General features: G+C 44.0%; 1 protein-coding gene across 1 annotated transcript in view; it reads left to right on the top strand.

The window, feature by feature from the left end:
* Positions 1-15812, top strand: part of ADAM10 (ADAM metallopeptidase domain 10) — a 346615-nt gene that overhangs the window by 308535 nt on the left and 22268 nt on the right. The window contains exons 9-12 of the mRNA XM_063926173.1: positions 7543-7706; positions 12288-12471; positions 13827-13977; positions 15318-15501. Of these exons, the coding sequence (XP_063782243.1) occupies positions 7543-7706; positions 12288-12471; positions 13827-13977; positions 15318-15501 (683 nt within the window). The remainder of the gene's footprint in view (positions 1-7542; positions 7707-12287; positions 12472-13826; positions 13978-15317; positions 15502-15812) is intronic.

The raw sequence follows: 15812 nt of genomic DNA, 5'->3' as shown, positions 1-15812 counted from the left end.
TGGGGACTGCCTCAGATAGACATGATGGCGTCCCGTCTCAACAAAAAGCTAAAGCGATATTGCGCCAGGTCAAGAGACGCTCAGGCGGTAGCTGTAGACGCTCTGGTGACACCATGGGTGTTCGGAACGGTCTATGTGTTCCCTCCTTTGCCTCTCATACCCAAGGTGTTGAGAATACTAAGGCAAAGAAGAGTGAGAACAATCCTCATTGTTCCAGATTGTCCACGAAGGACTTGGTATCCGGATCTGCAAGAGTTGCTCACAGAAGATCCGTGGCCTCTTCCTCTAAGGCAGGACCTGCTGCAACAGGGGCCCTGTCTGTGCCCAGACTTACCGCGGCTGCGTTTGACGGCATGGCGGTTGAACGCCGGATCCTAGCGGAAAAAGGTATTCCTGATTAAGGCTAGGAAGGACGTGACATCGAAACATTATCACCGCATATGGCGAAAGTATGTTTCTTGGTGTGAGGCCAGAACTGCTCCTACGGAGGAGTTCCATTTGGGCCGTTTACTTCACTTCCTTCAAACAGGAGTGAATTTGGGCCTAAAATTAGGATCCATAAAGGTTCAAATTTCGGCCTTGTCCATTTTCTTTCAAAAAGAATTGGCTTCTCTTCCTGAAGTACAGGCATTTGTGAAGGGAGTGCTGCATATTCAGCCTCCTTTTATACCTCCGGTGGCGCCTTGGGATCTTAACGTGGTATTAAGTTTCCTCAAATCACCTTGGTTTGAACCACTCAAAACAGTGGAGTTGAAATATCTCACTTGGAAGGTGGTCATGTTGTTGGCCTTAGCTTCTGCAAGGCGAGTTTCAGAATTAGCGGCTTTGTCATATAAAAGCCCCTATCTGGTTTTTCACGTGGATAGGGCACAATTGAGAACTCGTCCTCAATTCCTGCCTAAAGTGGTCTCATCTTTTCATATGAACCAACCTATTGTCGTGCCTGTGGCTACGCGAGACTTGGAGGATTCCGAGTCACTTGATGTGGTCAGGGCTTTGAAGATTTATGTGGCCAGAACAGCTAGGGTCAGGAAGACAGAGGCGCTGTTTATCCTGTATGCAGCCAATAAGGTTGGCGCACCTGCTTCAAAGCAGACTATTGCTCGCTGGATCTGTAACACGATTCAGCAAGCACATTCTTCGGCGGGATTGCCATTGCCAAAATTCTACTAGGAAGGTGGGCTCTTCTTGGGCGGCTGCCCGAGGGGTCTCGGCATTACAGTTGTGCCGAGCAGCTACTTGGTCGGGATCAAACACCTTTGCAAGGGTCTATAAGTTTGATACCTTAGCTGAGGAGGACCTCCTGTTTGCTCAATCGGTGCTGCAGAGTCATCCGCACTCTCCCGCCCATTTGGGAGCTTTGGTATAATCCCCATGGTCCTTACGGAGTCCCAGTATCCTCTAGGACGTTAGAGAAAATAAGATTTTACACTTACCGGTAAATCTATTTCTCGTAGTCCGTAGAGGATGCTGGGCGCCCGTCCCAAGTGCGGACTTCTTCTGCAAGACTTGTATATAGTTATGGCTTACATAAGGGTTATATTATAGTTCATCGGTTTGGACCGAGACTATGTTGTTTGTTCATACTGTTAACTGGGTAGTTTATCACAAGTTATACGGTGTGGCTGGTATGAATCTTGCCCTTGGATTAACAAAAATCCTTTCCTCGTACTGTCCATCTCCTCTGGGCACAGTTTCTCTAACTGAGGTCTGGAGGAGGGGCATAGAGGGAGTAGCCAGTGCACACCCAGAGTCTAAAGTCTTTCTTAAAGTGCCCATGTCTCCTGCGGAGCCTGTCTATCCCCATGGTCCTTACGGAGTCCCAGCATCCTCTACGGACTACGAGAAATAGATTTACCGGTAAGTGTAAAATCTTATAATGCCCCTCCTACCAGAATCCATTTAGAAAATGTTACCGGAGGAGCCGGTCATGCTTAGGGAAGCTCCTGAAGAGTTTTCTGTATTTATTTCTGTTTGTTATTTTACATGCACTGCTGGATGGCACCAGCATGCCTGCTTCTGGGGACTTAGGGGAGAGAACGGCCCAACTTCCTAAAGAGCTATTGGTCCTGTTTCTCCGCTGACACGACACTGAGCTCCTGAGAGAGTCATTCGCAAGCCCGACCACGGCGACCGTACCCTCCCGCAGCACGCCACCACCCCTAACAGAGCCAGAGGAAAGAAGAATGGTAAGTAGAACACCGGCATCCTGGTTAGCGGGTCGCTGGCGGTAATGGCGGCACAAGGGTAGGAGCGCAGCGCTGACATGCAGGCTGCGCTCCAGGGCTCAGGAGGTCATGCGGTGAGTGTGTCCCGCTGTGAGGGGCGCGCTGAGCCACCAATGAATACCCACACTGGCAAATAGTTTCACAAGGGTTCTAACCCTCTGTTAAGCAAACCACAAACCTCAGGCCAGTATAAAAAAAAAACAGGAAGCCGCGCGCCATTACAGGGGCGGGGCTTCACTATGAGCGGATCCAGCAGCTCACCAGCACCATTTTCCTTCTGCAGCTTACACATCACAGGGAAGTGCAGCTCCTCCACAAAGACTCCACGTCTCTTAAGCGATACCAGGGGGTCTTAGCAGGAGGGGGGGGGGGGGGGGGGGGGGTAGTGTTGTAGCCCTCTTTTGGGACTTAGTATAGCCCTCTTAAGGGACTTAGTGTGGCGACCCAGCTGAGTTTACCTGGCTAGAATGGCGCGGTGTGGCTGGCTCCATTTTCTGTGTCTCCCTGCGGGCGCTGTGTTTTCGCCTTCTGTATGTGGGTGTCCCTTCCTGTTGCCATGTCCAGGAACTGTGTTTCCTGCACAACAGAGTGTCTGTCCTCCCTGGGAGACTCACTACCATGTTTCCAGAATAGTACACATTCGCAGGCTAGTGGGTCAGAACCCCCATGGTTGGATTCCATTAAGGGGATGATCTCTAATATTTCTACTTAATTAGCCCATACTGAGAAAGAGACGCAATACTTAAGACAGTCTATGGATGACCTCATGAATAGAGATTCATTTCCCATACCAGCGTCTCAGAACCCTGCCATTTACTCTGGCCCAGCTCATGCAGTCTGTTTTGATGACTATACGTCAGACACAGAGGAGGGTGAAGTGGATGCGAGTGGGGGAGATGCGGTCCTGTCACAAGGAAAACAGGCCCTGAAAGAAGCTATTAGGGATGTCCTGCACATTCCTGACAAGGTGGCGGAGGTAGAGGAGGAATCTTATTTTAATGTAAAAAATAAATCCTCAGCTACTTTTCCAGCATCAAAGGAATTAAATGCCCTGTTTGAGCGAACTTGGGCTAATCCTGACAAGTTTCAGATCCCTAAAAGGTTAATTACATCCTTTAACTTTCCTTTGGAGGATAGAAAGAAATGGGAAAACCCGCCTATTGTGGACGCATCGGTGTCTAGGTTGTCACGTAAGATAGTGTTACTGTTCCTGGGGCAGCATCCTTAAAGAACACGGCTGACCGCAAGATTGAGACCACTCTCAAATCCTTATACACTGCTGCTGGGGTGGTCCAGAGACCCACTATTGCTTGTGCATGGATCACTAGGACCATTGCTAAATGGTCAGGTAATCAAATTGACGGGTTAGATTCCTTACCCAGGGGGGAGATAATTTTACTCCTACAGCATATTCAGGACTCTGCTAACTTTATGGTGGAGGGCATAAAGGAAATTGGTTTGCTCAACGCATGCACCACTGCCATGGCAGTGTCAGCACGCAGGGACTTATGGCTGCGCCAGTGGACTACGGATGCAGATTCCAGGAAAGACGTGGAAAGCCTACCATTCACAGGTGAGGCCCTTTTTTGAGATGAACTGGATACGTGGATATCCAAGGCTACGGGGTGGGTAAGTCTACATACCTTCCTTCCGCAGCACCCCCAGCTAGGAAAACCTAGTCTGCTTCTTCTCTGCAGTCCTTTTGGACAGCAAAATTTAAAGGCAAATCCAAAGGTTCTTCTACAGCCTTTAAAGGCAATAGAGGTAAACTTAGAAAACCAGCAGCTGCAGGTTCTCCGGAACATACCTCCAGTTCTGCTTCCTCAAAGCCTTCAGCATGACTGTGAACCGCACTGCCTGGGAGCCCAGTTACGTTATTTCAGTCACGTTTGGGCAACATTATGCCAGATCCCTGGGTCAAAAACCTTATCGCCCAGGGATACAGAGTGGAGTTTCCGGAACTTCCACCTCCCAGATTCTTCAAATCAGGCTTACCAGCTTCTCCAGAAGCAGGTATGACTTTGCAGGCAGCAATTCAGAAACTGGTACAAACTCAGGTCATTGTCCCAGTTCCACTTTAACTTAAAAACAAAGGTTATTATTCCAACATGTTTGTGGTACCGAAACCGGACGGTTCGGTAAGGCCCATTTTAACCCTCAAGTCACTGAACCCCTACTTAAGGGTGTTCAAGATGGAGTCTCTGAGAGCGGTGATCTCAGGTCTGGAGGAGGGGGAATTACTGGTATCTTTGGACATCAAGGATGCTTACCTTCATATCCCGATTTGTCCGCCTCATCAGACTTATCTGCGGTTTGTACTACAGGACTGTCACTACCAGTTCCAGGCCCTACCATTTGGCCTCGCCACGGTACCGAGGGTGTTCACCAAAGTAATGGCACTCCGCAAGCAAGGAGGGAACATAATACCGTACCTGAAAGACCTGCTGATAAAAGCACCATCCAGGGAGAGGTTGTTGGACAGCATTGCCCTCTCAACCTGACTACTCCAGGATCACAGGTGGATTCTGATCCTACCAAAATCCCACCTGGAACCAACACGGAGGCTTCCGTTCCTAGGGATGATACTGGATACGGAGGAGCAGAAGGTATTCCTTCCATTGGAAAAGGCGTTAGTAATCCAAGCGATGGAGCGGGATGTTCTAAAACCAGCCCGGATATCGGTGCATCTACGCATTCGCCTTCTGGGGAAAATGGTAGCCTCTTATGAGGCTCTGCAGTACGGAAGGTTTCATGCAACGCCCTTCCAGCTGGATCTGTTGGACAAATGGTCTGGATCGCATCTTCACATGCACCAGAGGATATGTCTGTTACCAAAAGCCAGGATTTTTCTTCTGTGGTAGCTTCAGACTTCTCACCTGACTGGGGGTCAAAGGTTCGGGATTCAAAATTGGATTCTGCTAACCACAAACGCATGCCTCAGAGGTTGGGGAGCAGTCACCCAGGGGGAATAGTTCCAAGGAAAATGGTCATGTCAGGAAACCATTCTTCGATCATCGTTCTGGAGCTAAGGGCCATATACAACGCCCTTCTACAGGCATCGCATCTTCTTCAAGATCTCGCCATTCAAGTTCAGTCGGACAATGTGACGGCAGTAACGTACATCAACAGACAGGGCGGAACGAAGAGCAGAGCAGCAGTGTCACAGGTAACAAGGATTCTCCTCTGGGCAGAAAGACACGCGGTGACGCTGTCGGCAATCTTCATTCCGGGAGTAGACAACTGGGAGGCGGACTTCCTCAGCAGACACGACCTCCACCCAGGAGAGTGGGGCCTTCATCCGCAGGTGTTCGAGTCCTTGACACGCCGGTGGGGAATTCCACAAATAGACATGATGGCCTGTCGTCTCAACAAGAAGCTCAAGCGGTATTGTTCCAGGTCGAGGGACCCACAAACAGTGGACGCTCTGGTGACTCCATAGGTCTACCAGATGGTTTACGTGTTTCCACCTCCTCCATTGATCCCAAGAATTCTCAAAAGAATAAAAAGGGAAAAGGTTCAAGCAATCCTTATTGCTCCGGACTGGCCAAGAAAGGCCAGGTACGCGGATCTACTGGAGATGCTCCTAGAGGACCCGTGACCTCTACCTCTTCGCGAGGACCTTCTACGACAGGGGCCGTTCGTCTTTCAAAACTTACCACGGCTATGTTTGACTGCATGGAGGTTGAGTGTCAAAGTCCTATAGATTGTAAGCTTGCGAGCAGGGCCTTCCTACCTCTGTCTGTCTGTCTTTGCCCAGTTTTGTTCTATAATTGTTGTTCTAATTGTAAAGCGCAACGGAATATGCTGCGCTATATAAGAAACTGCTAATAAATAAATAAATAAGTCTGGCCCGGAATTGGGATCCAACCCTGATCCAAGCCAGAAAAGGGGTGCCGTCTAAACATTACCACCGTATTTGGAAAAAATATGTCTCTTGGTGTGAAAACAGGAAATTTCCTACAGTGGAAATTCAACTGGGACGTTTTCTCCTTTTTCTACTGTCAGGTGTGGATGTGGGCCTATGTTTGGGCTCCTTAAATGTCCAGATTTCAGCCTTATCCATTTTCTTCCAGAAACAATTGGCTTCCCTCCCTGAGGTTCAGACGTTCTTGAAGGGTGTTCTGCACATCCAACCGCCCTTTGTGCCTCCCACGGCACCTTGGGATCTCAACGTGGTATTGCAGTTTCTACAATCGGAACAGGAGGTTGACGTAAAGTTTCTTACGTGGAAGACCGTTACACTGTTGGCCTTAGCTTCAGCAAGGCATGTGTGGGAACTGGGGGCGTTGTCTCACAAAAGCCCCCTATTTGATTTTTCACGAAGATAGAGCTGAACTCAGTATGCGTCAGCAATTTCTTCCTAAGGTGCTGTCTGCGTTTCATATCAACCAACCTATTGTGGTTCCAGTGCTTACTGACATATCTGCTACCTCACAGTCCTTGGATGTTGTGAGGGCTTTGAAGATCTATGTGAAGTGGACAGCTCGTCACAGAAAGTTTGACTCGCTCTTTGTTCTCTTTGATCCCAAGAAAATTGGGTTTCCTGCTTCAAAGCAGTCTATTGCTCGTTGGATCAGGCTTACTATCCAGCATGCAACTGCAAGATTGCCATTTCCTAAAATACAGGCCCACTCTACTAGATCGGTGGGTTCTTCCTGGGCTGCTGCTGCCCAGGGTGTCTCGGCTTAACAGCTCTTCCGAGCGGCTACTTGGTCAGGTTCAAACACGTTTGGCAAGTTCTATAAGTTTGATACTTTGGCCACTGAGGACCTTCAGTTTGGTCAATCAGTTCTGCAGGTGCCTCAGCTGTGGTACATCCCCATGGTACTAATGTGGACCCCAGTATCCTCTAGGACGTAAGAGAAATTTAAATTACCTACCGGTAAATCCTTTTCTCGTAGTCCATAAGGGATACTGGGCGCCCTCCCAGTGCTTCGTGTTTCCTGCACTGTTACTTCGTTAAGTATTGTTGTTGGTTCAGCTATTGCTGTTCCTGTTCAAGTTTGGTGAGCATAGCTTTCGTCTTGTTTGGTGTGTTCTGGTTCGGATCTCACCACTGTTCTGTTAAATCCTTCCCTCAAGGTATGTCTGTCTCCTCTGGTACAGTTTCTAGACTGTCTAGTAGGAGGTGCATAGAGGGAGGAGCCAGTGCACACTATTGATTTCTTAAAGTGCCCAAGGCTCCTAGTGGACCTGTCTATACCCCATGGTACTAATGTGGACCCTGGTATCCTCTACGGACTACAAGAAAAGGATTTACCGCCAGGTAATTAAAATCCTATTTTCATTAAACTATTCTGTTTTATGCTTTCAGGCAGCTCTGGTGGAATATGTGAAAAGAGCAAACTCTACTCTGATGGAAAGAAAAAGTCCCTGAACACTGGAATTATCACAGTTCAGAATTATGGCTCCCATGTGCCTCCCAAAGTTTCTCACATCACTTTTGCCCATGAAGTTGGACATAACTTTGGCTCACCGGTAAGTTTGCAAAGAGAACATGGGAGATTTAAAAGCTACAAGTACTGCCATGCAGTACCACTGACATTTGATGGATTTAGTTTTTCTTTAATTATAAAAGTTAAATCTAGTACAAAAAGTAAAACTGTTGCCCAATTAGTAACCTCCTCAACAGGTATCGTAGTACAGGGATATTACGATTCCTACATTTTAACATGTAGCAAAATACAGTAGCTGTGAAACAAGGTTCTTTGTAGTCTGAAATGAGAATAGGGAATCCAAGTACTAGAAAACATATCAATGCAGGTTGTATTCCATACATTGTTATGTATCTATCTATTTACATACTATTGTATTATTTCATTTTAACTACAGTGACTATAGGAAAACAGTACAAGAAATATTGCCGAACAGAGCATTGAAAAAAGTGCAGTGATGGCCAAGTCTTAGGACCAATTATAATATGCATAACATACTAGAAAACAGGATAAATAAGTGGAAAATGTAAAAGATTGGTGCATGAGGGTGACGTACGTGCAGGAGACAAGAAAGAGGCAAGGGGGAGTGAGAGGCGGAAAAGAATAAGGTGGGAAGAGTTTTAAGTGCTGTCTCTGAAGGTCCAGACAAGACCGAGACCACCTATCCCGCAATTTATGGAACTTCTGAACTTCCTTTCTACTCTTATACATATGTCATTCATGATCACAATTGAATTATTAGCAAGAGCCCATCACTTATGGATATTAGAGAAAGCTGCAGCCAACCACAACCTAGCAATATTGTCTTCGACCAATGTAAACCGTCCCAGGACATTCCTATACATAGTAAAATTAACAAGTTCCTTAAGACCAAATAGGCATAACTTAGGGTCAGTAAAGGATAGCATAGGGGCAGTATACCTAACATTAGACCATACCTGAAGCCAACATCCTTAAATGACAAAAATCAGTCGGGGACATGGCGTGGTCTGAGGGCATCAGACCTAGAGTGGCACAGTATTACCTATGTAAAAGAAAATATTGTTTTTATTGGAACCTGACACATGGAGAAACGTACTTCATTGAACAAAGAATTTTAGGCCACTGATTGTCCATTAGGGAACAGTCTACCTCTCACACTTGAGTGAATGGTGAGCATTAGGTAAATATCTGGAGTTAAGGTCGCAGTAAAGGAAGGATATAAAGGAAGGATTCTAACCGGAGAAGCGTAGTCTTGAGAAGAGAGGTGGAGACAGGCGGAAAATTTTTAAAAATCGGCATGCACGTCATGATGAAGCAGAAGAGAGCTGAAAAAGGTAGAGTTGGGGGATACCAAAGTCCACCCTCATTTGTCCATAAAATATGAAAACACTATTATGAAATAAATTACCCAAAAGAACTCCACATATTAGAGCTGAGCACACCTAATTACAAATAAGAAGCATTAAACCAAATCAGGACCTCTAGGTTCTACACATCTCCTCCCAAACATCTCCTGAGCAAAACTCCAGACTACGTATGCCTGGCCCTGCAGTGCTCTCCAGGACAACAAAATCTGCAACAGTGACGAAGAAGACTCCCCCATCCGCTCAGCAAGGAACCCATCCAAATAGGATCCATCACACTCACCGAGTGAGAGCCAAGAGACCAAGTGAGTAACCTGAAAGGCAATATAATAAAGTCAGAGGTTAGGGAGGGCAAGGCCAAAAAAAGACAATTTGGAGCAGCACAAAGTATGTAAAGCTATACTTGTTCTCATTTCCCCATAAATAAATGAGGAAAGAATACAACGAACGGCCGTAAAAAGCTTGTTGTTTTTTTTCTCTGTGTCTAAACAAGAGAATGCTAGAGAATATATACATGTTTGGACTGGATGAACATCTTAAATAGGTTAATTCGGCCCATGACAGTAAGGGGAAGCTTTTTCCATACATATATTTTGTTGAAATTGAGCAGCAATGGACAAAATGTTACGAGAAATCAAGTCCGCTGGGTTTGGGAAAATGGAGACACCAAAGTACTTAAAGGAGAAGAGTACATTGTAGGGTACAAAAATAAAGGACTTGTACTAGTTAACAAGGAGACTAAAAAAGCCACCAAATTCTTCAATAACATGTAAGAGACTGTGCACCGAGCCATCAGAAACATTAACATATCATCCTCGTACAGGCTATATCGATCACAGAACCAGCTCTCGAACTGTGAATCTCGGGTGTAGTATAGGAGATCTACATTCAGTAGGTCTACAGTCATTAGGTCGACCCCATATATTTTACATGGACAGAAGATCAACATATGAAAGGTCAACCCTTTTTTTATTTTATATTTTTCATTTTTGGGGTTAGTGCGGAAAGTTTTTTCATCTGGGACCACCATTTGCAGAAATGCGTCCCCTCGCAGGCTCTCTTTGCTTGCCACGCTTTAGGGACTTTGTTTTATTTCACTCGCCACAAGCTTACTAAAGGTTAAGATTTGTTACTTGGCTAGTCGAGGAAGGAACAAGTCCAAAAACATGATAAAAAAACTAAATATGTGTTGACCATTGTCATGTCGACCATATGAACCTGTCAACCATTAATATATCGACCTTTTGAACATGACAGCCGTGTGCCTGTCAACCATATGGGGTTGACCAAATGACTGTCAATTTAATGTATGTCGACCTATAGTCCAGGTCCCCTGAATCTCATGGTCAGCCTAGATGAGTCATGCAAATGGTTTGAAAACCTTTTCTAGCTTTATTCACGCATTTCACCTTGCAAAATTCAACTTGTAAAAAAAAAAGTAACCGTTCTGAAAATTAATAAAAAGTGAATCTAGAAAATGCAATCAGTCCCCTGATTTAATATTTTGTGGAGGCACCTTTTGCTGCAGTGACAGGCATCAGTCTGCACATGGTTGTCAGAATCAGCTTTATTAGCCAGGTATACTTGCGTATAATAGGAATACAAAGTCATACTAATAGGTATACCGTAGAGACACAAGTGAGTTACATGTACGTCTAGTCAGTCAATGTTCAGGAGTTCAGCAGGTGGACCGCTTGGGGAAAGAAACTTTTGAGGCTTCTGGTGAAACTGGCGGGGATGGCCCTGTAACGCCTGCCTGAAGTAAGCAAGTTAACTATGCTTTGGCTGGGGTGTAGCTGGTCCTTTTCTATCTTTGTAGCCCGCTTTTTAGCTCTGGACAGGTGCAGGTCTTGGACTGAGGGAAGGTAACCCCCGATGATTTTCTCTGTGTTTCTGACCACCTTTTGGAGCCGTACCATACCAGTATCTAGGAGCACAGTACCGACTCCACAATCGCAGAGTAGAAGTGGATCAAAAGCTTCTGTCGGATGTTGAACTTCCTTAGTTGCCTGAGGAAGAACAACCTCTGCTTCACTTTCCCAACAATGGCGTCAGTGTTGGACCCTTATTTAAGGTCCATGGAGATTGTGGTCCCCAGGAACTTGAAGGAGTCCACTAGCGATACCACACTGTCAGCAATCGTTAGCGGAGGTGCACTAGCTGACTTCTTCCTGAAGTCTTGACCGTTTTGAGAGGGTTGAGTTCAAGGTTGTCGTGGCTGCACCACTGGGCCAACCGGTCTACTTCCCGTCTATAGGCCGATTCGTCCCCATCCTTGATGAGTCTGATGACTGTGGTGTCATCGGCGAATTTGATGATCTAGACCGATTGAGGTGCAGTCATTTGTGTACAAGGGAGAAGAGTAGAGGTGAGAGGACACAGGGGCATCTAATCATGTGTGAACTGGAAGGCCATTGGTTGTACCTGAGAACATTTATAATAGTTACTTTAAGGGAATGATCACTTGTCCAAACAGGATTTTAATTCTTTAATTGTACTTAGGTTTTGTTTAAATGTATTCGCTTTCATTTATTTACCAGGATGTAATGTGTCAAAAGAGAAGAATATGATGTATTCCGTAGGCACTGTATACATTTTTCAGACTTCCTCGTCTGACATGCAGTTTTGTTAAATATATAGTTATCTTTCCATAATGTAGAACCACTTGTAAAAAATAGTTTCATCATTATATCTTGTATTTTTGTCCCTCTTTATGCTGTATATTTAACATATAATCTTTAAGCTAAGTCAGAAGATATTACTTAATGCAATTACTTAAGGAATTTACCATCTTTTGAGCAACCCCTGCAAATATGTGTCCCTAGATGTCTGTACATCTCCACAAAGAACACATTTAGCTCACATCTTTTAAGCCTTACATTTAGCCCTTGCTTAAGACATAATGCAGATTTCTGATCATACACAGCAGTTTATGACCAATACTGCTGCCAGATTCACTGTAGAGTAGAACTATAAAGCATTGTTTCCTAAAAGACCTTCCTACCACTCGCTTCCTTGTATTCTTCCTTGTATTCTTCCTTGTATTCTTCCTTGTATTCTTCCTTGTATTCTTCCTTGGCGCTTCTGGCTCCTGCACTAATCTCTACTAGTGCTACAAAAGCTTAGTGAGCAAAAAAAATTATTTTTTTACAAGACAGCCTTTTCCTTCCAAAATAAAAATGCTGGTATTTTATTCCAGACACATCTTCAATGTCTTTAAATTATTATTATTTTTATTATCATTATTTATTATAATGATCAGTGTCTTCTGTTTGCAGCATGACTCTGGCTCTGAATGCACACCTGGAGAGTCTAAGAATGTGGGCTTTAAGGAGAATGGAAATTTTATCATGTATGCCAGAGCTACATCTGGGGACAAGCTCAACAACAACAAGTTCTCTATATGCAGTGTCCGTAATATTAGTCAGGTTTTGGAGAAGAAAAGGAATTCTTGTTTTGTGGGTATGTATGTTTTTTAAAATTTCTAGTTAGCTCCAGCATGTTAGTCTATTTTGAAATCATGAAGTTTTTTTAAAAATGAAGATATAATATTCCAAGTACAGCGCTAACACAGGATCATTTCAGACCCCGTTCACATCATGGGTCTGACTCCGGCTATTCCCGGGTCAGCGTTGTTTATACTAAACTCAGGTGCAATGGAACTGTCAGCGCTTGGAAATGACATAATCTCCAAGTGCCAGGAATCTGGTTGTCCCTGTGCTGTGAACGGCACCCAGTTTATCCATTCACACTGCCCCTTTTTTTGGCAACCCTTTCACATCAAGCCTGACCCGGGTTAGCTTGGCAATAGCCCTGGACAAAGCTGTGGTGTGAAAGAGGTATTGAAGGCCCCTCTACTGTAAACATAATACAAGCGGTATATTGGGCATGCTACCAGTTAGATGCTTTTACCAGTCTAATAAAACAGTACAGCATGGACAAAGTAAGAACAGAGCATGGGCTTGGTGCTTGTGATAAGCCCAAGTGAAATCAGCATTGGGATCTAGGTTTGTGTATAGTCTTTTAGGGATAGTCTAGATTACCAACGTAATCTGGGGAATATCTTGCCCTATGCTACAGAAACTCTCATTGTATTTTTAGAAGTTTTTTTTTTTTTCGTTTTTTTTTTGTAACACAGCAGCTAAAAGCACAATTTTAAAAGCTCCAAACATGGTTACACATACTTGGGAACCATGCTCCTATTATCTGTTGGTAGGTGCAGTTGAACACTATTCATCGAAGGAACTTTTTGGGATATATGGAATAGATAAGTTTGCTAGTATCTTTATTACTTTGGTGATATAGCCACTTAATTTAAAGCAGCAATTTGTTTTAAGGCAAAACCAAGACACTTTAAGCCTATTACAAATTACCAGTCTGTGTAGAGAACCACAGAGAACACGTGCACATCCTGTGAATGATTAAATTGACTTTAGTGTTAATGTGAATGCTGAGTGAATCATGTAAGCTAAAGTGTTGTATCTTTTCTATGGTGTCCTAAAGATGTACTTACTGGGCCTGAGTCAGCAAAGCAAAAAAAAAATGAGCAGTGTGTAACTTGGGTAAACCACATTGCTCTATAGGGGAGGCAGGTTTAAAATATGCAGTTGGGAAGGTCTATGTCCTAACTTAAATCAAAATTGGGTACACTGTGCCTCGAAAAAAGGTGCCTATGTGAACAAGCGCTAAAAAAACAAACACAAAAACAAAAGATGTAACGATATACTTGAAGAAAAACAATTTGTAACATTAGAACTGCATAGATTTAACACTTTATGTATGTCTGTATGGTTATGCTGTTTAAACTTGTGTTACAGAGTCTGGGCAGCCCATATGTGGTAATGGACTGGTTGAACAAGGAGAGGAGTGTGATTGCGGGTACAATGACCAGTGTAAAGATGATTGCTGCTATAATGCCAACCAGGCAGAAGATTTGAAGTGCAAGTTAAAACCTGGAAAACGCTGCAGGTATACACCCAATGGTTGTGCCTGGAACTGCCTGCACATGGATTATAGCCCCCCTTTTTTATGTATTAAATGTACCTATTTCTTTGATGTGATGTAAACTATTAAGTTGTGACACTTCAAATTCATTATGAACATTCTCATTGCTTTGTCCTGTGTTGTACTACAGTGTTGGATAGGGGATGTCAGTGGTATACAGTTTATATTTTCATATACTACTTCAAATGATTGTCAATCTAGGATTCCGAAACAGCATAAATTTAGTATTTTCCCTTTTATGTCCATACGTTTAAATATGTGCATTGTAAGAATTGGAGAAGTCTGAGTCCTCTAATCACTCCTATACATGTGTTGGTTATGTCTCATAACTGTCCTCTTGTCCTTACATTGTAGGAAAACATAATAGGGACTGTTTATGCCTGGGATAAATGGACTTGGCAGACCAATGAAAATGAATGAGAACAAAACAGTCAGGCTTAATTTGCCTTTGTTCCATTTTCTGTTTCCTATAACCTTCCTTGAGATGTCTGCAGCTGCCTATTGGTGTGTCTGGACCTCCTTTGGGATGTTTTTCCTGTGTGGAGGACTTAACTACCTTCTGAATATATAATGCAAATATGTTTGTGAATCCAGAGGGGATAGATGCATCACTAGGTCCCATAGCAAAATTATGGTAGAGGTACAACAATATCCCTCTAGTCTCTGGGGAACCAACACTCTGCTCTTTAAAGAGGCCTCTTCTAAACATACTTGGTCAACCACATGTGAATGCTGCATACAGAAGCCTCCTTTCTGCTCAGCCTTCCATGCAGAAGAGAGGGTCCCCCTTTCCCCCCCAACTTCCGCAACCCCTGTAGTTTCGCCACTGTGTGAGCATGAGTCAACCACTCATGCACACAGAAGCTCAGCCTTCTATTCAGATTGAGTGGACCATTTCCCCCAACCTCTGCAGCACCTGTTCAAGCACTGTGTGAACAAAAATTAGGGCTTTCCTAATTGCAGAAGCACATTGAATGTGGTGGATGGCTTACATTTGTAATAGTTAGGACTACAACTTTTATTATGTTTAAGATACTGTTTTCAAAGGAGGAACGTTTTCCTGGGTTTTACTTTTTTTTTTTTTTTTTATCGAATTCATGTGCATATACAATTCTCAGGATAAGGATGTTTGTTACTTTACCTTAAAAGAGAATGGAGCAGATTTGTACATCCACGTATAGTACAGCTATGTACTTTGGAAGTAGTTTCCTTCTGGAAATGGGCAGAATACATTGTAATTTCTGCCTCCTATGATAAGGTTGCATATGCTACGTACACATTGTCACTCACACCTTTCTTTGCAGTCCTAGCCAGGGCCCTTGCTGCACAGCAATGTGCAACTTCAAAGACAGCCAACAAAAGTGTCGTGATGAGTCAGATTGCGCAAAGATGGGAAGTTGCAATGGTGTTTCTGCACAGTGTCCACCATCTGAACCTAGAGAAAACTTAACTGAGTGTAACCGCGAAACCCAAGTCTGCATCAAGGGGGTAAGTACATTGATGAGTTGTGTGTTATAGATTAATGTTGTTGGTCGTTTTTGAGCTTTACTTTAAAAAATAACAAAACGTGAACAATCGTATGATGTAACGCTTACAGTACATGTTTTTTTACATTTCACATAAGAAGCGAAAGGCTTCTTTTAATGTTTTATCGGGCAGAGATAGGCAACTTAGCCATCTCCTAATCATAGTGTTACACAGTGGCAAACGCAGGATTTTCATGGGGGGGTTTCCGTACATGTATTCATTCATGTGTGTGTGTGTGTGTGTGTGTGATATGTATACTCACACATACAGTA

Source organism: Pseudophryne corroboree, chromosome 6 (genome assembly GCF_028390025.1).
Source record: "Pseudophryne corroboree isolate aPseCor3 chromosome 6, aPseCor3.hap2, whole genome shotgun sequence".
Classification (NCBI taxonomy): domain Eukaryota; kingdom Metazoa; phylum Chordata; class Amphibia; order Anura; family Myobatrachidae; genus Pseudophryne; species Pseudophryne corroboree.
Note: the sequence above shows the minus strand (reverse complement) of the source record. Positions and strands in the feature narration are given on the sequence as shown.